Here is a 24,564-nt window from a genome sequence, read left to right as displayed (position 1 = left end):
GATGTGGCAACTCTGGCCCAGTGTTATCCGATGATCTGATTTTTCAAGAAAGTAGGAAGTGCAGATTATTGTGTGAGAAATTTTTAATTTTAGTTGTTGGCAATGAAGTTTTAAATGTTTAATAAGCAGTATGGGCCAAAAATAACATATCTGCATGTCAATCTATAGTTCTCAAGCTTGCTGTTTCAAAGTCAGATCACTTTTTTTTTTCATACAGACAATGTCCTATTTCAAAACTTGGACAATAATAACAAAATTAAGACATAAAAATAGATATCATTGACTTTTTTGGTTTCATTTCACGTTTTAAATTGCAGTGACACATAGTAGTTTAAGTAGAAAGTAGTGACAATGGGATTATGGAGAATCTGCATGAGAGCTATGGACCCTCCCAAGGACTGTACAGGCTGATGCACTTGTCTCTTTTTAAAAATTATTTTCCCTTAAGGAAGATGTGGTACCTATATACAGTGGAATATTACTCAACAATAAAAAGAAAGAAATATTGCCATCTCTGGCAATATGGATGGACCTAGAAAATATCACACTAAGTAAGTCAGACAAAGACAAATATATGATATCACTTATATTGAATCTAAAAAACAATACAAATAAATGTATATACAAAACAAAAACAGACTCACAGACACAGCAAACAAATTTATGGTTACCAAAGGAGAAAGGGAGTTGGGGAAGGATAAAAATAGGAATATGGGATTAACAGACACAAACTACTATACAAAAAATAGGTTAGCAACAAGGGTTTATTATATAACACAGGGAACTATATTTAATTTTTTGTAATAACTTATAATCGAAAATAATCTGAAAAAATATGCATAACTGAATCACTTTGCTGTACACCTGAAACTAACACAATACTGTAAATCAACTATACTTCAAATTAAAAAATTATTTTTCCCTTAAAGCCATACAGATTTCCTTCTCCTCAACTACAGTCTTGTTAGCAGTAATTATGGTCATTCTTGAGGGATCACACAAAAAATGGGGGATAAAGACTAATTTTTCTGAGACAATTAATTGGGTTAGAGTAAGAGGAAAGTATGTTTAAGAGACTCTAATATGATATGATATATGAGTATGAAAGGAGGTCCAAACTGCCTTCATGCTACCTCCTTCTTGGCCCTCCCATCCCAAGGATGCCAGGAGGTGACATCCAGCTATTTATAACTGGGTGTTACAATGACTGGTGCCCAGTACTGTGCTAAGGGTCACTGGCCCTTCTCCTTGAAGTTGTGAAAGTGAAAGTCGCTCAGTCATGTCTGACTCTTTGCAACCCCATGGACTATACAGTCCATGGAATTCTCCAGGCCAGAGTACTGGAGTGGGTAGCCTTTCCCTTCTCCAGGGATCATCCCAACCCAGGGATCGAACCCAGGTCTCCCATATTGCAAGCAGATTCTTTACCAGCTGAGCCACAAGGGAAGTCCACCATGCAATATAACCCAAGACTTATTACTCACTTGACAATACTCCCCATATAATTCTGTATACAAAATGAATCTAATTAGTGTAATATCTCTCTTTGGAATATTTCATGGACCCTCTGAAACATCCCAAAGTTAGCTAGAAATCTTCTTCATTAGAATGATTTAGGAAGCTTTGCCAACAAATATCAAAAAGGTTTAAAACACTCAGTCAGATAGGATTATTGAAGTTGACAGATGTGTTAAACATTTGGTGATAACCCACAGGTGCTCTGGACATGCAGATCCCATAACTCCAGCAGGAGTGGAAGCTGACAGTCCTCACACAAACTGAAAACCAAAGCAGCTTCCATAGCATGTAAATCTAACCCTTGCAAAGAAGTAAGGAGTTCACATATGTAATCTAACTGACCAAAAATACTTTTTACAACTACTTTCAGAGACTTTGGTTCACTCCTTTATACCCTTAATAGGGGCAAATCCTCTTTCCCTGAAGTTGGATTTTATTTCTGGTAAAGCCAAAGTTCCTCTAGATAACATGATGTATGATGAAGCTGAGGATCACATTTCATTCATAAACAAGATGAGACTATAAAGTAATGAGATGGACGTTCACATGCACCTCATGAAATGACTTGAAATGAAATTTCTTAAAAAATATTTTAGACAAGTTCTGAGTACAAGCAAGGCATCATCATTAGATTAAAGCTTAGAGGAAGATACCTGGAGGAACAGGAACTTTGTTAACAAGCTCCTATATTTCCCTTTGAAGGGCAGCATAGCAGATTGCAAAGACCAAAGGACTGAAATAAAAACAAACAAGTCTAAATTCCTTCTTAGCCACTTACCAGCTGTATGAGTTTTGCAAAAATATTTTACTTGTCAAGTATTTCTTTTAATGAAAGTTTCTTTATGGTGTTACAGTGAGACTGTAGGTAAATTTTTCTATTTTCTAAATTTTTATAGCATAATTATGTACCTCATGCTATATAAAATAATTCAGTCCTCCAATTTACTAAAGGAAATATGCTTTTAGAGAAAAAAATTTCAGTGGCTGTGATAGTCAGAGATTACATTCTCTACCCTCTGACATCTACCTACTGCTCAAACAACCTTTTACCTACTCATATTCCTACACACCACTGAGCAGTACACACCTCTGCCTGTAAACTTGCCTGTCCTGCCCGCGTAGTATTTACTTTCCTCAAAGGTACAGAAAGCTGAAGTGCAGGGCTCTATCTTCTAACGGAATTTCTCCTGCTTTACCAAATTCCAGTTCCTCCTTCAGTGACCATCTCAAATGTCCCCTTCCTCTGTGACACCTTGTCCAACTCACTTCTCAGACAGTTGCTCCTGCCTCAATGCTCTCTAGGACCTGGTTCAAGTTTCTATTTTTGACACTTGCTGTATTGTCATTATGAGTTTCAAGGTCTCCATCTTTGCCCCCCTAGGTCTATTATTATACCTGATACATAATTAGTGCTTAGTATAATTGCTGATGATACCACTCTAATGGCAGAAAGTGAAGAGTAACTAAAGAGCCTCTTGATGAGGGCGAAAGAGGAGAGTGAAAAAACTACTTTAAACTCAACATTCAAAAAACTAAGATCATGGCATCTGGAAGACTCTTGAGAGCCCCCTGGACTGCAAGGAGATCAAACCAGTCAATCCTAAAGGAAATCAACCCTGAATATTCACTGGAAGGACTCATGCTGAAGCTCCAATTCTTTGACCACCTGATGCAAAGACCCTGATACCGGGAAAGACTGAAGGCAAAAGGGAAAGAGGGTGATAGAGGATAAGATGGCTAGATAGCATCACCTATTCAATGGATATAAATTTGAGCAAACTCCGGGAAGTAGTGAAGGACAGGGAAGCCTGGCATGCTGCAGTTTAGGGTCACAAAAAGTCAGACACCACTTAGCAATTGAACAACATAACTGCTGAATGAATGGCTTATATTGCTGACTATACTTTCTTTCACTGTTGCTTCAAATTCCCGCTTTCTCAGGAACTTTACTCCTTATCATTTCCTATTTGGGCTCTTCATGGACAGGAAATAGGAATCCTGGGCAAAAGCAAACACATTTTACTGGTTGGTCCTATTGATGACGATCTTATTTGAGAAGTAGGATGTACAGGGAAAATTTCCTGTCTGGTTTTTTTTTTTTTTAATTTTATTTTTAAACTTTACAAAACTGTATTAGTTTTGCCAAATATCAAAATGAATCCGCCACAGGTATACATGTGTTCCCCATCCTGAACCTTCCTCCCTCCTCTCTCCCCATACCATCCCTCTGGGTTGTCCCAGTGCACCAGCCCCAAGCATCCAGTATCGTGCATCGAACCTGGACTGGCAACTCGTTTCATACATGATATTTTACATGTTTCAATGCCATTCTCCCAAATCTTCCCACCCTCTCCCTCTCCCACAGAGTCCATAAGACTATTCTATACATCAGTGTCTCTTTTGCTGTCTCGTACACAGGGTTATTGTTACCATCTTTCTAAAGTCCATATATATGCGTTAGTATACTGTATTGGTGTTTTTCTTTCTGGCTTACTTCACTCTGTATAATAGGCTCCAGTTTCATCCACCTCATTAGAACTGATTCAAATGTATTCTTTTTAATGGCTGAGTAATACTCCATTGGGTATATGTACCACTGCTTTCTTATCCATTCATCTGCTGATGGACATCTAGGTTGCTTCCATGTCCTGGCCATTATAAACAGTGCTGCGATGAACATTGGGGTACACGTGTCTCTTTCCCTTCTGGTTTCCTCAGTGTGTATGCCCAGCAGTGGGATTGCTGGATCATAAGGCAGTTCTATTTCCAGTTTTTTAAGGAATCTCCACACTGTTCTCCATAGTGGCTGTACTAGTTTGCATTCCCACCAACAGTGGAAGAGGGTTCCCTTTTCTCCACACCCTCTCCAGCATTTATTGCTTGTAGACTTTTGGATCGCAGCCATTCTGACTGGTGTGAAATGGTATCTCATAGTGGTTTTGATTTGCATTTCTCTGATAATGAGTGATGTTGAGGGGAAATCTGGTCAACCACTTGTAAAAGAATGAAACTAGAATATTTTCTAACACCATACACAAAAATAAACTAAGTAATAAACCATTACTTAGATTAAAGATCTAAACGTAAGACCAGAAACTATAAAACTCCTAGAGAAGAACATAGGCAAAACACTCTCTGACAGCAGGATCCTCTATGACCCACCTCCCAGAATATTGGAAATAAAAGCAAAAACAAACAAATGGGACCTAATTAACCTTAAAAGCTTCTGCACATCAAAGGAAACTATTAGCAAGGTGAAAAGACAGCCTTCAGAATGGGAGAGAATAATAGCAAATGAAGCAACTGACAAACAACTAATCTCAAAAATATACAAGCAACTCCAACAGCTCAACTCCAGAAAAATAAATGACCTAATCAAAAAATGGGCCAAAGAACTAAATAGACATTTCTCCAAAGAAGACATACAGATGGCTAACAAACACATGAAAAGATGCTCAACATCCTGTCTGGTTTTTATCACCAATTCTCTTTATTGTGGAAGCTGTCCAGGGGCTTTGAATTACTTATCATCAATTCACTTAGCAATTACGAGAGTATTTATCTTCTGCCAGGTACTTTTAGGAGCTGGGTACACAGCAGGGAAGCCCACAGACTTCCTTCTTCCCCTCACAAAGCTTCCAACCTAGCAGGGGAGACCATTACTTAGAGAGAGAAATTACTTAGAAGGATTAAAAGAAACAATCGCCAATAGCAATATGTTCTATAGAGGAAAAAAATCAGGGTAGAACAAGAGAGGAGGTGAGATAGAAACTAGACTGGGTGGTTAAAACAAGAGGTTTCTAATCACAGACACCTAACCCGTTTGATGAACATACAAGAAGTTCTCATCTCATAAGGCACCACAGCTGCCAACAACTGCAGTGTTTCTTTCAAACCTTAAGCAAAGAAATACTTTCTGAAGCAGCACTTTAGGAACATAACAAGAAAAACAAAAATTTCTTTAAGTTGGTCTAAGGCAAAAAGCGTCTAAAACCAAACAACAGTAGAAAGACAAATTGTTTTTCAATCAAATTATGTATTTGGCCACTAGAATTTAAATGTTATTCTACTAGTCTGTAACACAGAATATTTTTAATAAGTAGTTTAAAGCTTATTTCACCAAGTAGTACATTTTCCTGAAAAATCATATACTGGTTGTATGTTTTCATTATCATATTGGCTTACTTAAAGTTACCATAATTAAAACTGAAATATATCTTAACGACACAAGACTGAGACTAGTTCCACCTATGTCCTTGTTATGCAAAGATCTCCTTTACAAGTTTCATATCTCTCTGAAATACAAAAGAAATAACTCCTGGGTATGTGTCCATGTTGTCCCATCTCAGGGATTTGCACCTGCTGTTTTCTTTTCCTGGAATGCCCTTCTTTCCACATCTGTGTGATGTGCTTCTTTTCATCTTTCCAGACTCAGCTGAGCCTGTACTCCCTCTGGGATCCTCTGCCTGAGTCCCCCCTGGCACACACACAGAGGCTACTCTGCTGGGCTCCCACAGCACCCACTAAGTACCACGAACCATAACACTTAGTAGGCCTTGTTGGAAGTGTTTCCTTGGTTTTTCCAAACTAGAAATGTGAGCACCTCAAGGTCTCTACAGTGTGTGACACCTCCTGGGTGATCAATAAATTGCTGAAAGCATACTGGCACTTTAGAGAAAGCACAATGCACCATCTTCCTCCATAAACAGAAAGAGGAAGAAGTGTAACAGAACATAACACTATATATTAAGCATTATTTCAGTGGTTACAAAAGACCTTAAGGAAACCCAGCTCTCCCACACGCACTAAAAACCACAGGAACCAATCTTTAAGGAGACACCTTTAAGGATCACAAGTATATAGAACTTAAAACATGCTACCCAGGATTGTTTCAGGTTCTCCAAAATCTGAAAATGGAAATAACAAAAACAAAAAATGGGGATGGGGTAGATAATGGCAGAAGACATTTAACCACTGACAACAATCAAATGAAAGTCCAACTTTTTAAGCAAAAATTTCTCCCAAAACATGCTTTTAGGGAGCCAGGAAATCATCTGGTGTGACCCTCCCTGGAAAGCAGACAGGAAAAGCTACTTAGTCTATAAGAGTCCAGATTTTAATATATGTTTCCACATAGTTGAATCAACAAACACAAATTTAAAGATAGTCATTTGAGGAAGAAGAGCTTCTTGGCTTTTTATTTCCTCTTGTTTCTTAGTTTTATAAATATATTTTTTATTTTCAAATATACATTTACTTCTTTAATGTGCTACTGCTGCTGCTGCTGCTGCTAAGTCACTTCAGTCGTGTCCGACTCTTCGCGACCCCATGGACTTCAGCCTACCAGGCTCCTCTGTCCATGGGATTTGCCAGGCAAGAGTACTGGAGTGGGGTGCCATCGCCTTCTCCGAATGTACTACTGGTAGTTATATATTGATAATTTTTATATATTTATATATAAACCTGTTTAGCACCTCAGTAATATCCATTGGTAAACTCCATGTCAGGTTCTTCTAATTACAAGCTATGAAGGAGTTTTTGGCTGTTTTCCGTCATAAGTGATAGCTCAGTAACAACACTGCCAAAGTTATAATGCTATTTTTGGCAGACATCCTTGAAATCATTCCAACAAAGAGGCTAAAGGTTGAGACGCTGAAATGTAAAAGCCACTGTTGCCTGAAAGTACACTTTGTGGCTGACCCACTAAAAAGTCCACCAGGATGCCTAATGAAAGGGCTTGAGTCCATCCTCAGATTTCTCATTTCTCAGAAAAATCTGACACAGCTGACCACCCCCTCCTGGTGGAGACTTTGTGGGTTTTGGTTTCTTTGACACTGTTTCCCCAGTTTTCCTTTGTTCCATGACTGCTCTGTCTCCTTTGTTGGCTCCACCTCTTCTCGCCAACTCTAAAACCACTCTCCTATTCAACCCTGTTTCCTTAGGGGATTTCAGGTCTTTAGGGAATTGCAATTACATTGACCTGCCAATAAGTTTCTCCATATTTCCTATATTTCCTTTATATTGGTGTTGTTTTAGTTGCTAAGTTATGTTTGACTTTTTTGCAACCCAATGGACTGGTTCTTCTGTCCATGAGATTTCCCAGGCAAGTGTATTGGAGTGGGTTGCCATTTCCTTCTCCATTCCTTTATACTACTTGCCATATATTTTTGGCTTAGGGTTTTAACTCCAGGAAGGCCAAGTGCTATTTGTTTTGTGAATTGCTATAACCCCAGAGCCTGACATTTACTGATTACTCAATTAAACCAATGATAGAGGCCATGGTGAATTTCCTTTATTATGGTGGTCAAGCTGAAGACATCTGCCTTTAGTAACTTTAAAGGTCAAAGTCATATTTTCCAACTTTATAGGTCAGATTTCTGAGCCCAAAACATGGCAATCATTCAAGCAAATTCAAAGCCCTTTGTTTAGGAAAGTATCAACCCTGCTTGCAAGTGCTTCTTTACTATCTTCACAAGTGTCAGATGGATCACATCAGGGCAGAATTCAAGGAAAGCACTTTCATTTATGTAACAAAATGTCATGTCACCAACTGTACCTTAGATTCTTAAAGTCTAAGGAACTCTTTTTAGGTGACACATCTTATGCTAAAACCAACAGATATCGTGGCAGAGTCTGACAAAGATCTTTGACATAAGACAGTAATGGTCTAAAAGACATGCAATTTCTTCAGCTTTTAGAGTATTAACTTCAAAGCCAGAACGCTTGAATTAGCATTCTGGCTCTAGGCGTGTAATCTGGGCAAGTTACTTAACCTCTCTGTGCCTCAATCTCTACATTTTTCATATAGGAATAATCTCTACATTTTTAATATAGGAATAATAATAATAATATTAACACAATAATATAAATGTGTTGACCTTTAATAACAACACAGGGTTGTTATAAAGATTGAGTTAATATGTGAAATGGTTAGATGGTATATGTTACCTCTATGATGATGACTCACATATCCAGGTAGAACATCAGCAAACTAAGCCCATAGACTCCAAAATTTTAACTACCGGAAGAGGTTTTTCGTTCTTACTATATACCAATTGCTATGCTAAGAATGTTACATATACAATCACATTTATCATAGAAAAAGCAGGGGAATTCCAAAAAGCATCTACTTCTGCTTCATTGACTACACTAAAGCCTTTGAGAGTATGGATCACAACAAACTGTGGAAAATTCTTAAAGAGATGAGAATACCAGACCACCTTACTTGCCTCCTGAGAAACCTGTATGCAGGACAAGAAGCGACAGTTAGAACCGGACATGGAAAAATGAACTAGTTCAAAATTGGGAAAGAAGTATGTCAAGGCTGTATATTGTCACCCTGCTTATTTAACTTATATGCAGAGTACATCATGTGAAATGCTGGGCTGGATAAATCACAAGCTGGAATCAAGATTGCCGGGAGAAATATCAACATCCTCAGATATGCAGATGATACCATTCTAATGGCAGAAAACAAAGAAGAACTAAAGGGCCTCTTGATGATGGTGAAAGAGAAGAGTCAAAAACCTAGCTTAAAACCCAACATTCAAAAAACTAAGATCATGGTGTCCATGGCATCTGGTCCCATCACTTCATGACAAATAGATGGGTAAAAAATGAAAACAGTGACAGATTTTATTTTCTTGGGCTCCAAAATCACTGCAAATGGTGACTGCAGCCACAAAATTAAAAGACGGTTGCTCCTTAGAAGAAAAGCTATGACAAATCTAGACAGCATATTAAGAAGCAGAGACATCACTTTGCTGACAAAGGTCCAGATAGTAAAAGCTATGGTTTTTCCAGTAGTCATGAATGGATGTGAGAGTTGGACCATTAAGAAGGCTGAGCACTGAAGAATTGATGCTTTTGAATGGTGTGGAGAAGACTTCTGAGAGTCCCTTGAATAGCAAGGAGAACAAACCAGTCAATCCTAAAGGATATCAACCTTGAATATTCACTGGAAGGACTGATGCTGAAGCTGAAGCTCTAATACTTTGGCCACCTGATGCAAAAAGCTGACTCTTTGGAAAAGACCCTGATGCTGGGAAAGACTGAGGGCACAAGGAGAAGAAGAGGATGAAATGGTTGGATGGCATCACCAACTCAATGAACACAGTTTGAGCAAACTCTGGGACAGCGTGAAGGACCGAGAAGCCTGGCATGCTGCAGTTGATGGGGTTGCAAAGAACTGGACACAACTTAGCAACTGAACAATAAAACCAACAAGCCTCGAGGGAAGCACTGTCATTATTCCACTTTTATAGATAAGGAAACTAAATCTTTTAAGTTTTAAGTTACTTAAGAGTTTAAGGAACTTGCCCAATTAGTCTCATGACTAGTAAATGGTAAAGTTATGATTTAAGCCCAGTAGCAGGAGCCAACAGCAGGCCAGGTAAAAATGATCTACAGTTGTATAGAAATCCATGAATTGAGAGCATTAGCAGATTGACAAGAATAAAGGTGAAAATTAAAAAATAAAAAACTGTACACTACTATTGGAATATACTGCAGATGACTGCCAAAAATCAGATTAGGACCAAACATATTTATTTTTTGTGGGTTATTATTCAAGCGTTTTACATATTAACTACTGTGGGGTGATGACAAACAATAAAGCTTTGTATACATTATCATTTGCAACCTTCAAGATAACTTTAGGAGCTAAGATCATGTTACTAGATCAGGAAACACTCATAGGTTAAATACAAGGTCAGAATCACACAGCTAGTATAGCTCAAGTTGGGATTTGAGCACAAGTCTCCCTGACCCCCAGATCCATGCTCTAGAACACTATGAAAATGGACCCCCAAACTCTGTAAATATACCGTCAGTACCATGAGGTTCAAATAAGGATTGATAGTCAATTAAATATGGGACTCAACTAAATATTCTTTCTTTAAAATTCAAAATACATGTCAGTATGATAGGGATTCTGAAATGTTTCACCATTAAAAAAGAAACCCTGATTAACTCTGTTTAACTCAGCATTTCCTAGTCTTATTTACCAATGAACACTTTCCAGTGTATAACATATACTAAAACCCTCTAGGACTAAAATTTGTAAACAGTACATAGCAGGCTCCTTGCCCACGAGATGCTTTTTAAATGTGGATTTACACAAAAGATTTGTGGGCGGAATAAGAAGGGGAAAAAAGAGAGACTGAACAATCTAACAGGAAGCTGTGGAAGACAGCTGAAAGGGCTATGGAATCCAGCAGGCCAGGTTCACAGCCAGCCTCCCAGGCAGTCCTATGTCTGTGAACCACTCAACCTCACTGAGTTTCTGTCTCCCTTAGCTGAGGACATTAACTACTATTTCACAAGGCGACTGTGTTTATCATTCGATAAGTGTATCTATTATTATGCAGGCACCTACCAGTAATCTTATTCTATTAAAAGTCAATCATCTTTTAAAAGCAAAATTGATTTGTCTTGTGAAGAAAATCAAGGAAGCAGGGATTACGGCTCCTCTGGACTTGCTTCTCTCCAAGAGCCATGAAATGGAAGTGACTGAAACCTTGGGATAGAGTGACTCTATTTTTAGAACTGATGCATAAAGTAGGAACAGTGAAATAAACATCTTGTGTTTTAGGAAAGTAGACTTCAGAATGGTCAAGTAAAAGGTAATTTGTGTCCCAGGGCAGGGACAATATTATAGGACAGGTGGCACAGAAGAGTGTCGGTCAAATTAATTTCTCATGGGGCATTCATCAATTATCCATTCTGGAGAAAAAGAGAAAAAGAGAATGATAGCAAATAAATGTGGGAATTTGCCAGTTATCTTTTAAGGAGGTGGCCTTGATATAACTAACACTTAGCTAGAAACACATGATTCATTACAAGTTTAAAAACAGCCATAAATCTACAAAAATATTCTGAGGAAATCAGAAACCTAGAAAACAGCAAGGCTTGCAAAAAACAAACCAAAAAAAAAAATTGCAAAGGACAACAAAAAGCCATTTTGGGATAAGTTCAGAGTCAGAAGCACAAGAAAGCACCAGTTCTGATGTTTGGGGCAAATGAAGTAACAGGGAGGACTGAAAGAAAGCAGAACTATGAATTCTTACTTCCTCTACCACACATTATCTTCAAACCCCTCTCCCCACTCAAAAACCCAAAAAACAAAAATACCAAAATAGTAAGAGAAAAATTATGTCTATGATAGGTGAGGAAGCTTATGATTTGGTGGGGAGTTTGTAGGTAAAGAAATAGCAACATTAGGAAACATACAAAGGCCATAAAAGAAAAACAAAATGCTAGCAGTGTATGAAGGAGAGAGAGATGAAGGTTGACTGGGGAAGAGGGGAAGTTTCCAAAAGAAATGATCTTTGAGTGGGTGTTGAAAGATGTGTGGGGTGTTGGCTAAAGTAAGAGGGTGGGAGGGCATGTAAGGCAGAGGTGACAACAGGCGGAGAGGTGTCGGGATGGTCATGGGGACACTGTGAGGCTAGATTCAGCAGAGTGGTACCAGTTTGGAGCAGGCCCTAAGTGCCAAAGAACTTAGTGCTTTCATTCTGCCACTATCCTAGAGAACAGGAATTCCACCTGGTGTGAGGGGTGGGAGCTGGTTCCCTGGAGGATTAACAGTAAACTCTGAGCAGAGCAGGGAGCACAGCAATCATTCCTTATGGAACTTTGAGGTGATTATGCTGATGAATGCACATCACATAAATGCAGGCTGAGCATATGTCCAAATTCGTCTGGGAATAGTTCTGGTTTAAAATGGTTGTCCTGTCATGATTATCAATAGCAACCCCTATTACTCTCAGACATGGCATGGTTTGAAAAATAAAATTTGAGGCTACCCTAGGTACATGCAACTTTGAGGCTACCCTAGGTACATGCCACTTGGGGACAATCTCTCTGTGTTTAGTAGCAATATACATGTATTTAAAGAGTTACAAACTATAGGGCTTCCCAGGTGGTACAGTGGTAAAGAATCTGCCTGCCAATGCAGAAAACACAAAAGATTCGAGTTCAATCCCTGGGGTTGGGAAGATTCCCTGCAGGAGAGTATGGCAACCCACTCCAGTATTCTTGCCTGGAAAATTCAATGGAAAGAGGAGCCTGGCAGGCTACAGTCCATGTAGTAGCAAAGAGCTGGACATGACTGAGTGACTGAGGATACAAACCATAGCAAAGAGAGCTTCCTTACAGTTTGCAGGCTGTACTATTAGCAGCCAACAGGTAGGCTGCTAACAGGTTACAGATGAGCTGTAAGACACTGAAAGTTAGGTGTTTCATAGAGGTAAGAACTTGAAAGCATTTTTTATAACTATTCAAAATCTATCAGAGTTGGCATTCTCTTTGAGAACCCTTTGTATAATTTTCTTTATGAGTCCTGTGAATTCTGTCATTCAAGTTCTTACAGATTCCCCTAGTATTTCCTCTATGTTCCCCTGGCGTGTTTTACAAAGGTCATCAAATCTCTTACAGGAAAAAAGTCTGGAAAACACCAGCGTAGATTTATTTAATAGCCGGAGGTCAAAAAAAAGTCAGGATACAATGTACCCGTAATAAAGTTATCATGAGCATACTCACATGCATCCCTGCAGCTATGAGTACCTGTCAGAGAGACAGCACCAGAGACAAAAACGGGCAAATCCATCATGCAGGACTTTGTTTTCAGGTCACCTGGCCCAGCCATGAAAACACGAAATTAAGAGTCTAGCAATTTTCATTCCAGTCCTGTTTTGCCACTATTACTCATGTGAACTTGGGAGTGTCATTGACCCTTTCAGAACCTGTTTCCTCACTCAACAAATGGAAATAACTAATGTCAGCCAGTTATTTATTGTAAAAATAAAATGAGATCATGTAAGTGAAACCCTTTGTAAAACCTGCAGTGCTATAAAAATGTAAGGTATAACCAAAGAATTATGTTCTTCAGGGTCTCATTCTCTTAGGGCTGGCCTTCTCTTCCTCTCACTGGTGAGCTCCTGGGGTTTTCTTGGTAGGATCCCCCCATCCTCCTCTCACTCTAAACACATTCATTCCCACTGCTTGCACCATTACCCATTCACTGACCTCTGCCAAGCCCATATCTTAAGCTCAGCGCTCTCTCTCTCCCCCAAATTCTGGTCTTATATATGCAAACTATTTATGAACAGCTACACTTAAACTGGTCCCATGGACACTTCAAAGCAAGGTACCAAACTCTATGACCTTCACTCTCAGACCTGCTCCTTTTCCTAATCAGGCTTGTTATCAACATTCACCCAGTTACTGCAGAGTCTGTCCCAGAAGTCATCTTTGACTCCTTTCTCTCCTTCACTCTTGCAGTCAGCAACTCTGGCCAGCCTCACTCCAAACCCGTCCCATTTTATTAGTTCATGCTCTCCCCTCTCATCTGGATAATGGCTTCTCAAGTGGTCTTTTGCCCTCATTTATTTTCTTAAACTCTAGTCTCTATACTGCCACTGAGAAAACCGTTCTCAAATACAGATCTGACCATGTGATTTCCCTGCTAAAATCCTTTCAGTGGCTCTTTCCTGGCCCACAGAACCCTTCATTACCTGGCCTGTGCTTCCTTTCGACCTCACCTCTCTGACTTCTGAGCTTTACACTCCAGCCACTCGGAACTACTTTTAGGGCCTTAGGTTGTACCATCCTCTCCCACTGGAACATTCCCTTTGTCTGGGATGCCCTTTCCCCCTCCTTTCTCTCCTTCTTCTCTTCCTCACCTCTTTCACTCAGCTGGCTCTTATGGAAAGTCAACCTAGCACAACGTTTGAGCTCTTAAACTCACAGTAACACAGGCTCCACCGCTTACAAGTTTTGTTATCAAAAGCAAGTTACTTTTCTTTACAGTTCAGTTTCCTCCTTTGTAAAATAAGGAAAATAAGAACACTTACCTCATAGAATTATAGCACAAACTAAATGAACTGTATGTAAAGCACACAGCACAGTATCTGGCACAGAGTAAATGCTCAGGATATGCTTAACAGACGTTATTTTTACTGTAAATGGGCTTCCCTGGTGGCTCAGATGATAAAGAGTCTGCCTGCAGTGTGGGACACCCAGGTTCGATCCCTGGGTCAGGAAGATACCCTGGAGAAGGAAATGGCAACCCACTCCAGTATTCTTGCCTGGAAAATCCCATGATCAGAGGAGCCTGGCAGGCTACAGTCCATGAGATTGCAAAGAGTTGGACATGACCGAGCGACTTTTCTTTACTCTAAATGCTCACTCAGCCTTGATAATCCAGAGCTGATATCAGTGTGAAAGGGAAACATCTGCTCCTGATGCCAAGGTCAACATTGTTGTTGTTGTTTAGTTGCTCGGTCATGTCTGACTCTTTGGGACCCCATGGACTGTAGCCTGCCAGGCTCCTCTGTCCGTGGGATTTCCCAGGCAAGAATATTGGAGTGGGTTGCCATTTCCTTCTCCACAGGTTAACATTAGGTGTCCTTTTTAAGGCAGCAACCCATAAATGCCTCTATCATAATTCTTCTATCATTCAGGTCACATCACATTCTGTAACTGTCAGTAGACTTATCTCCCTTCACTGGACTGTAAACTTGTAAAGATTAGACATGTGTTTTATTGCTTCATCAACTCCTAGCATTGTTGTTCATTGAATTAATGATGACTTTGGAATTTTAACTTTATTAAGGATAGGATATTAAGCTAGGATATCGATTTTATTTTGGAAACACTAAAAGACTGTTAAAATTTCATACTATGACACATCTTAGACTAGGTAGGGAAGATAGTTAGGCCTGTCAACATGAAATTTAATTACACGTCTTTCTTTATAAACATAAATGAAGGAGAAAATAAATGGTAGACAGTTACTGTATAGTTTCATTTGTCAGTAAAAGTAAACATATGCTCACTAATTTAAAAGAACTAATTGTGCATTAATAGGATGGTTAAGAACGATTATTACACTTTCACACCTCAGAAATATTTTCATATCAAGCTCAGGCCACATGTTAGCAATAGGATATCACACTAAAATAAAGTAATAAGGTTGGCATTTCTGTGCTTAGAGCCATATTTGTAGAGTTTTAGGAAAAGTAAAAAGGAAACTGGCTAAACCTCAATACAAAATAAAAAGTTTAAAAAATAAAGAATTAAAAGGAGAACTACAAATTAGGCATTATCTTACACACTTGTAGTTGAATCAACCTGACTTTAATATTTGATTGGATCCACCAGCAGGTTCTGTCTACCAAGACCAACTCATTTTGCTCACCTGTCAGAACTAATACTAATTAAATATTGTACCCTCAAGCTATTCTTAAAGCCATTCTGCTGCCAGGTGTGTTTAAAGAAAATTTCACTAAATCAGCTAAAAATTACTGTGCTTAGTGAGTGAAATCTCTAATTTACATGAAGAAATATGTGTCAAGGCAAGTCTAGAAGGCAATAAGCAAAACTTATTATACACTAGTGTTTTAAAGTTAAATTTAGGAGTAAACATTCCAGTTCATGAATGCTCATGAAGAAGGTTACCAAGCTGGGGTTCTGCATGACATCCAGCTGAGCTGTCATTTAAAGCATACCCACACAGCCCAAAGGCGCATCATGCACAGAGAATTCAGGTGAGGTCACATTCGATTTCAGCAAGTTTGAGGACATTTTACAGGATGAAATACCTTGTTCAACTAGTCCAAAATCACTGTCATTTATAAGAAACAGGGGAAGCATTCAGCAGAAATATCAGCTTCAATAATCTCTCTTTTACATTATGTCACTGAAAGGATACGTAGGGTAAGAACTAGAAAGTTAAGAGGTGATTGAGGTAAGAAGTCATGCTGTGGCCCATTATTACCTTCAGTCATCATCTTTACCACCCCCTCTAAACCGTACAAAACCACTCCCTCCTATGAGCTCCTGTAACTGTACCTCTTCTGTAATACTTGTCAGCGCTTGCCTTTTTAATAGCTATACGTGAGCATAGCTTCTTCATCGTACTAAGCTGCAATTTCTGTGGGTCGGACTCACACACTAAGCTTTCAATCTGTGTTACATCTAAGTGACTGCACATGAAACCTGCTATCATGATAGTGGTCAAAGGATCCAGGAGGCCTTTTTTAAAGAAATCTATTTTAGGGAATTCCCTAGTGGTCCAGTGGTTAGGACCCAAAGCTTTCAGTACCTCAGTGCCATGGCTGGAGTTCAATCTTTGGTTGGATCCCACAATCCACATGGCACAGCCAAAATAGAAAATAAAATAAAATAATTTTCTTCATAGAACAATTACTGAAATACTAATCACATTGATATGTATGTGCATTTCAATTCCACTTTAGAAGTAGAAAACCTACTACAAAAAAAGCTTTTAATTAATTTCTTATTTCATGATCATTGCAGAAAAACTAGACTATACAGATAGGAAACCTGAAGATATAATCTTATGGCCCAGAAAAAAAAGCACTATATTTTAAATTATGTCCAGCTTTTTCTATACATCTATATATAGATTTATAAAGCTATCTGTTTTGATGTATAGATATTTCAAATGGTATAACGGCATATATGCTTTTTGTAGCATTTTCTCACTTAAAGCTCAGTATAAATCACTTGTACATCATTAAACTTTATTTTCACAACTTAATTGTTTGACTGCAGAGTTTCCAAAATATGGGTTTACCATATTTACATAGTCTTTTATAGTTCTTAAATTTTTTAAAATAACACTGAAAATAAAAAAAAGAAAAGAAAGGTTGCTGAATGTTCTCTCATATATGTCATATATGGCAGTGATTTTGGACTAGTTTAAAAAGATTATTGTACCTATGAAATGTTTCTATCTTTATAGCTATAGCTTTGACTATATGCATAATTATGTGAATTCATCCAGAGGGATTGTTGGGTCAAAGAATAAATACTTCCACAGCTTCCCATGGACACTGCCAAACTGCCATCAAAAAAGTTGTTAAAATTTACATTTTTTTCCAGCAGTGTATACTTCTCAGTATCTCTACCTGTATCAGGATTACCATTTTATAAAAATTTTTGCTTGCACAGCATTTTGAAATATCTTCAGAATGTCCACCAAACTCCTTCATTTTGTTCCCCTAGTCTTCATCTACATCTCTCTCCATTGCCCTTCCCAGACTATTTTTGTCTGTGTTTTTCCACTGTCCAAGTCTTATGATGGCTTTGCTATCACACTGAAAGATGCCTAGCTATTTTATCACCTTAGAGCCAAAGTATCAGCTGACTAATCTGATAAACATGCTAATGTAAAGGGCTCCTTTCCAGCAACATGTATGCAATATAACTTGAACAGTTTAAGAAAAATATAATCTACATCAGCAGTGTATTTAACTTACACAGTAGTGGTTCTCAGTTTTTGCTGCACACTGAAATCACATTGGGAACTGTTTAAAATACTGCTTCCTGGGACTCCTCTCCCAGAGATTCTGCATAAATTTGGTATACGTTGTGAATTGGGCATTAGGATTTTTGAAGGCTTCCTAGGTGACTCTAATGTAGCATCTGTGTTTGAGATGACTTGAGAAAGATCCTAAGTAACTTCTTCTTAGGTAATATTGAAGGACCCCAAGGAAGAAAAGCACAATGAACATAATCTCAATGACTCTGACTCATCAGCAGAAGATAAAGGAGATGAGAAGAGACAGGGAGTGGTGAAGCATTTGCCAATGACAACAGAATAAAAGTAGCTTTCACTTTTTTTTTTTTTGGCCACACCACATGGCATCTTAGTTCCCCAACCAGGGATCAAACCCATGCCCCCTTCAGTGAAAGGCACAGAATCTTACCACTGGACCTCTAGGGAAGTCCCAAGCCTTCACATTTCTTGATATTAGGCAGGTGCCTGCTGTATTAAGAAGTTGACCAAGCCTTACCTATGAAGTAGCTTTTGTAATGAAGCCAATCAATTCAAACTAAAGTGATGTGGGCAACAAACTTTATGCCAGGCAATTTAGTGGTAGCATTCCAGGTTTCAATGAGGTAGTCTACTTCTAGTTTATGTTTATTTTATTGTTTCAACAAAGTTGAGCAGTACTATAGATTTTCCCCACAACCCACAGTGGCCCTTTGGGACAATACTTAGAAGAATATTGGAGTGGGTTGCCATTCCCTTCTCCAGGGGATCTTCCGAACCCAGGGATTGAACCCAGGTCTCCCGCATTGTAGGCAGACGCTTTTACGGTCTGAGCCATCAGGGAAGTCCACTTAGAAGAATAACTACAACCAATTCCAGCCATTAAAATACATTACAGCACTCTTACAAAGCATCAAAAGCTATCAGCCCTACTATACAAGGAAAGCTGAGGGTCAGAGAAGGTTAGTTAATGGGCTGGCCTCGCAGCCAGCAAGTGGCCTGGCTGAGGAGGGATTCAGGGAGGCATGACTAACAGTCATGCTCTGTTTACTACCAAGTGTCAAACACATTGCCTTTTCCCCAGGACAATTTGAAGTGACACTGGTAAATTGCTTTCCTGGGTAGAATATGCTTTCTTGTGGGCTGAATGATCTTTCTGATGTTTTACAGTTCTGAAGACAAATGATAAGAACCACTTGTGTGCTAACCCAACCCCAGCCACAGTGTCCAGTGAGGATACTCTGCTACCTTATCTGTCTCTGTGACCTGGCACTATTACATTATCATTCCCAAACACCAGCTAAGGGCACATGCTGCAGATGACTGTAAGGCCCAGAGGCCTTACTGGACTGGTTGCTTTATTGGGGAAGAAAGACATTTGTCCAATCATGGCTTTTTTCAAATTACTTATGATAGGGAAGATTTCCTTGGATCAGAAAGGCAAGAATAATCTCTGTGGCCAACACAGTAGTTTGACTTATTTTTTATTTCTTTCTGTTTTTCTTATCATTAGGCATTATTCTTTTTACTGTAGAAGGCCATTTAAGCCACCCAGGTAAATATCATTGTATCCCAGAATCTTTAAAGGGTGCTACTCCCCAGCTACAAAATTTCTGGAGGAAGAGAGTGATTGCAGAGCATCCTGCACAAGACTGCCTTTCTTGGAGCCAATGCTAGAGAAGGGGATTGTCATTCTTTCGTCTTGTCAACATTGTAGTAAGCAGGAGGGAAGGAAGAGGCTCTATTGCCTCATAGACCCTTCCTAAGAGAAAATGCGGGACTTGAGGGTGGAAACGTGGCTGGATTCAAGAAAAGCAAAATCTTCCTAGAAATGTGCTATAATACCCTAGTTAAGGGATTTGTGATAGGATAACGCCTCAGAGACTAGGTAATCCTACACACAGTTGGAATGCACAGGGAAAAGGAATATCAATCCTCTAGGAAAATCCTGTTTGTTTCTTTCTCTCTCTCTCTCTCTCCCTAGTTGTCATTCTTTAAAGGAATTTACAAAAATAACCTGAGGTTAAAGCCCAAGGTTGGAGGAGGGGAGGAATCTCGGTTTGGGGGGAGGGTCAGGAGTTTAGATAGAGCAGGATGCTCAGAAAACCCTGTTCAGTCATAGGGCTCAGACTTGACAGCTGATTGTAGTTTAGATTTTAGATTGTCTGGCACTAAAAATAATGCCTCTTACATAGAATAAACCAGAAAGTTACATTTTTCTGTCTACGGGGTTAAAAAAAATATACACTCATGGTACAGGAAAGAGAACGGTCACCCTGCCAGGCTAAGCCTGGATATCCTGACTCAGGCAAAGGTTAGCTCTTCTACAGTTAAGGACATACATGAAACGCAGCAGGGCAGGCGCAAAACAAGAGCATCATGCAAACACCTGCTGTCACTACCTCCACAGCCTCTCCCGCAGCCAGCCAGGCCTCTCTGCCTCCTTTGTTGGGCTGAGCTGAGGAGTGTCGGCCATGACGTGCAGATCTGTGCCGTCCCCTAAGTACTGTGGGAGCCCAGGCTGCTGCCCGTGGCAAAGGAGGGCTCCAATGTCGGACACAGTACGAGATCACCGTGCCAAGTCTGCTCTTAAGGTGGCTGCATTCCCAGGAACCAGAGCCTTCCTACAACACTTAACTGGCTCTCTGCCGCCCTCTATAAGAGAACAAAATGGGGGAGGGGTGGGTTATAAAACGCTGGAAGCTTGATTTTTGACGTTGCAAACCAAGATAGAAGGTGACATTTAGGAAAGACGAAGGATTTAAACAGTCGTCAAATTCTGCTCAAGAACTTCCTTCTCCGGTATCAACACAGACAAAGACCTACACACAGACCTAACCCGCTGCTAGCCAAGAAGCGAATGCGACATCCTGAAAATGTCAGCCTGAACCACTTTAAAAAGCAATAGCCTTATTGCGCCACAAAAATATCCATCTCACGGGACAAAGGCCGGAAATTCTCTTTCCCCCTAAAATATTGCTTAAGAGAAGGGACAGAGAATCAGCCCTGGGCTGCGTCTCACCACTTGCTGTGCGCTCCGGAAAGTGGCGTCCAGCAGCATCAGCTTCCAGGGATCGGAGACGGAGCTGGGCAGAGGGATGTAGATGTAATAGGCAGCCAGCGCCACTAGGGCGGTAAGCAGGACACAGGACGACCTCATCCTCCTCCGGCTCGGCGGGCCTGCCGGACGGACGAGGAGGAAAGGGCAATACCACCCAAAGACCTCAAGCAAGTTTCTGCGAGGGCCAGCCGCTCATTCACCCGTTTCTTGTATGCCCAGAGCCAATCAGAGGCGGCGTCGGGAGGAAGTCGGAGCGCTGACTTGCCCCCTCCACTGTGTCCTTGCAAAGTGTTGCAGACACTCCAGGTTTGAGAAAGCTGTGGGGCTGTGCTGGGCGAAGAACAGCGGTCTCCGGAGGACACAGGTGTGTATTGCACACCAGTGACCAAGGGCTTCCCTTCTGCAGGTTTCCAAACGGAAACAGTCCCAGAATAGTTTAAGTGCATTAAGTTTCTGTCTGTCTAAAGCACATTTGACTCAAAATGGAGTCAGATGTGAGAATGATAATAAAATGATAACAATAAAAATCCACTGACTTCTACAGCCAGATTTGCAATGGAATGTAAAGCCTATCTGATATGTGGTGAGAGAAGATAACAAATTCTTATAGCTCAAGCGAATGATAAGCCAGTAGTATAATACATCAAGCACACAAATCTGGGTTTCCAGATCTCATTCTCCAAAAAAAAAGAACCATGACTCTGCCATGGCTCCTTGGAGAAAAGACTGATTGTAGGGCTGAGGCAGGTAAAGAACAGGATGAACCTGATCTAGAAGATGAGGAAGTGCTAAAAAATGATGAGAACTTGGTCAAAAGGGCACAGTTGGCAGCTTTAAGGGTCTTCCAATGTCAAAAACTGGGATAATTTTAGCATCAAAATAAATAATACTAATGGATTATAAACCATTAAATAAAATAAATATCTAGGAGTCTATACTAATAGAAATAAATGGGAAACACTATGTGAAAAAAATTCTTTCAGGGGGTCAGTGGTAACAGAAAAAGTATTTGAATCCAGATTTCCTATTAAAGATAGGGGGAGGGGAGTGAATATAAAATGAGAGAGAGAGAGAGAGAACTTCAGCAGAATTACAACCAAAGATCCAGAAGGAAAAATTTGGAAGAACTGTTTTAAGGAGGTGGTTAGAGAATAACTCCAAAGCTATTGATCAAGGCCTTAAAACATCTGGCACATATAATTTTGCAACTTAATATAGTAATTTAAATTTAACCTAACCCAAAGTAATAAAATAATCATAAATTGGGGGCTGAAAATGAGATTATTGGGAGAAAGTTGGCTTCTTATTCAAAGTTTGGAAGAAAATACTTATGTGAAGGGTACACTTCAATGATGTTTCAAGCATTCAAGTTTGAGATCATCATTTTATATCTTTTTGTAGTTACTCGTTAAACATATAACTCTGAACAGAAAGAGATATATATTTGTGGGTGTGTGTATGTACATAAAGTTAGAAGCTAGTCTCTGTGGGTGATTACAGATAATCCCAGAGCTATCAATCGAGTTGACAACTGCATTGATTAACATTTTAATTAATGTTAACATTAATGATGACATTAACTTGCTTTCAGGTAATCAAGGCTATGGTTTTTCCAGTGGTTATGTATGGATGTGAGAGTTGGACTGTGAAGAAAGCTGAGCACCGAAGAATTGATGCTTTTGAACTGTGGTGTTAGAGAAGACTCTTGAGAGTCCCTTGGACTGCAAGGAGATCCAACCAGTCCATTCTGAAGGAGATCAGCCCTGGGTGTTCTTTGGAAGGAATGATGCTAAAGCTGAAACTCCAGTCCTTTGGCCACCTCATGCGAAGAGCTGACTCACTGGAAAAGACTCTGATGCTGGGAGGAATTGGGGGCAGGAGGAGAAGGGGACGACAGAGGATGAGATGGCTGGATGGCATCACTGACTCGATGGACATGAGTCTGAGTGAACTCTGGGAGATGGTGATGGACAGGGAGGCCTGGCGTGCTGCGATTCATGGGGTTGCAAAGAGTCAGACATGACTGAGTGACTGAACTGAATTGAATCTGTAATATAATTCAGAGTTTTACCTTATAGACTTTAATATTTTTCTCCTGAATTTTGATTGTATTCATAAAATCATAGATCTTAGAGCTGATGACTAAACAAATAACAAACCACCCACACCTGACCCATCCTTCTATCTTCAGCCAGTAGTAATAAGCTTGATATATAGATGAGCCTTCTGAGACCCAGAGAAGCCTCAAGAAGCCTCTTCTAGTTTGTAAGTGATATGACCAATATTTATTTTTTCTGGACTTCCCTAGTGGTTCAGTGGTTAAGAATCCTCCTGCCAGGATTCTTGTGCAGGGGACATGGGGTTGACCCTGGCTCAGAAAGAGTCCACATACTGAAGGGCAACTAGAGCTCTAGAATCTGTGGTCTGCAACAAGAGCATTGAAGGCAGGTTCTTTACTGTCTGAGCTACCAGGGAAGCCCATCTGGAACAGGAGAAGCCACCACAATGAGAAGCCTGAGCACTGCAACTAGAGAAAGCCCATGCATGCAACAAAGACCTAATGCAGCCAAAAATAAATGAGGTAATAAAATTTTTAAATACTGTTGGTTGGAATTGAAAATATAAAAACAGAAACATTTTTAGAAAAGTATTTATTTCTCCTGCCTCCCAATGCTGTCCAACTTCTCTTCAGCAGTACACTAAGAGATAGAAACTAAGAAGAAAAAAAGAGAAACCACTATCTTAATAATCTTCAGTGCTTCTTCTGTAGATCTGAAATTCCTTTAAAAAAAGAAACCAATCTGAGATAAATTTAAACACCTTTATCTTTTTTTCTAATACTTCATTCATTCAACAAATATGATCCACACTAGGAACAACAAATAATAGTCCACACTAGGAAATAAAGGAGTTGGGGGCAAGGCAGTAAGATCTCGGCTCTTTCTGATTTTTACGTGTTTGGTGGTGATGGTGGTTGTGAAGTGAGAGTAAGGAAGGTACAGAAAGGAAAGGCAAACAACAGATAAACAATATAACTACAAACCAGGTTCTGTGGTTAACATTCTGAATGTATGAACTCATTTAGTCTTTACAACAGTTCTCATGAAGTATGTACTTTTATTATTCCAAAAACAGAGGCACTGAAAGATGAAGTGCTTGTCCCCAAGTCACCCAAGTAGTAGAGGTGTACCGGGGAGTTGAGCCCATTGAGTCTGGCCCTTGTGCTCGTGTGCTTTACCACTCAACTCTGCTGCCAAGAGGTTAGGACTGGGAAGAAAACAGAACAGTGTGGTGTGACACCTTGTGGCTGGTTGCTGCTTTAAACTGGGTGATGGAGGGGACTTCTTTAAGGAGTGTGCGTGCTTCTTTAAGTCGCTTCAGTTCTTTAAGTTGCTTCAGTACTTTAAGTTGCTTCAGTCGTGTCTGACTCTGTGACCCTTTGGACTGTAGCCCACCAGGCTCCTCTGTCCATGGGATTGTCCAGGCAAGAATACTGGAGTGAGTTGCCATGCCCTCCTCCAGGGGATCTTCCAGGCCCGCATCTCCTGGGTCTCCTGCATTGCAGGAGGATTCTTTACTGCTGAGCCATCAGGGAAGCCCTCTTTAAGGAGATGTCATTTGAACTCAGACCTGAGTGTCTAAAGAGGTAGCCATGCAGGAATCTAGAGCGTAGGGAATAAGT

General features: G+C 39.9%; 1 protein-coding gene across 2 annotated transcripts in view; it reads right to left on the bottom strand.

Moving 5' to 3' along the window:
- NCEH1 (neutral cholesterol ester hydrolase 1) overlaps positions 1–21,182 on the bottom strand; it is a 69,294-nt gene extending 48,112 nt beyond the window's left edge. Inside the window, exon 1 of one of the 2 annotated variants that reach the window (XM_006068412.4) lies at positions 20,844–21,182. In XM_006068412.4, the coding sequence (XP_006068474.1) occupies positions 20,844–20,981 (138 nt within the window). In that variant the 5' untranslated portion in view covers positions 20,982–21,182. The remainder of the gene's footprint in view (positions 1–20,843) is intronic. The other variant, XM_044944696.2, reaches the window with a different exon arrangement.
- Positions 21,183–24,564: the final 3,382 nt, after the last annotated feature.

The sequence above is a fragment of the Bubalus bubalis genome, chromosome 1 (genome assembly GCF_019923935.1).
Source record: "Bubalus bubalis isolate 160015118507 breed Murrah chromosome 1, NDDB_SH_1, whole genome shotgun sequence".
NCBI classification, from domain to species: Eukaryota; Metazoa; Chordata; class Mammalia; order Artiodactyla; family Bovidae; genus Bubalus; species Bubalus bubalis.
Note: the sequence above shows the minus strand (reverse complement) of the source record. Positions and strands in the feature narration are given on the sequence as shown.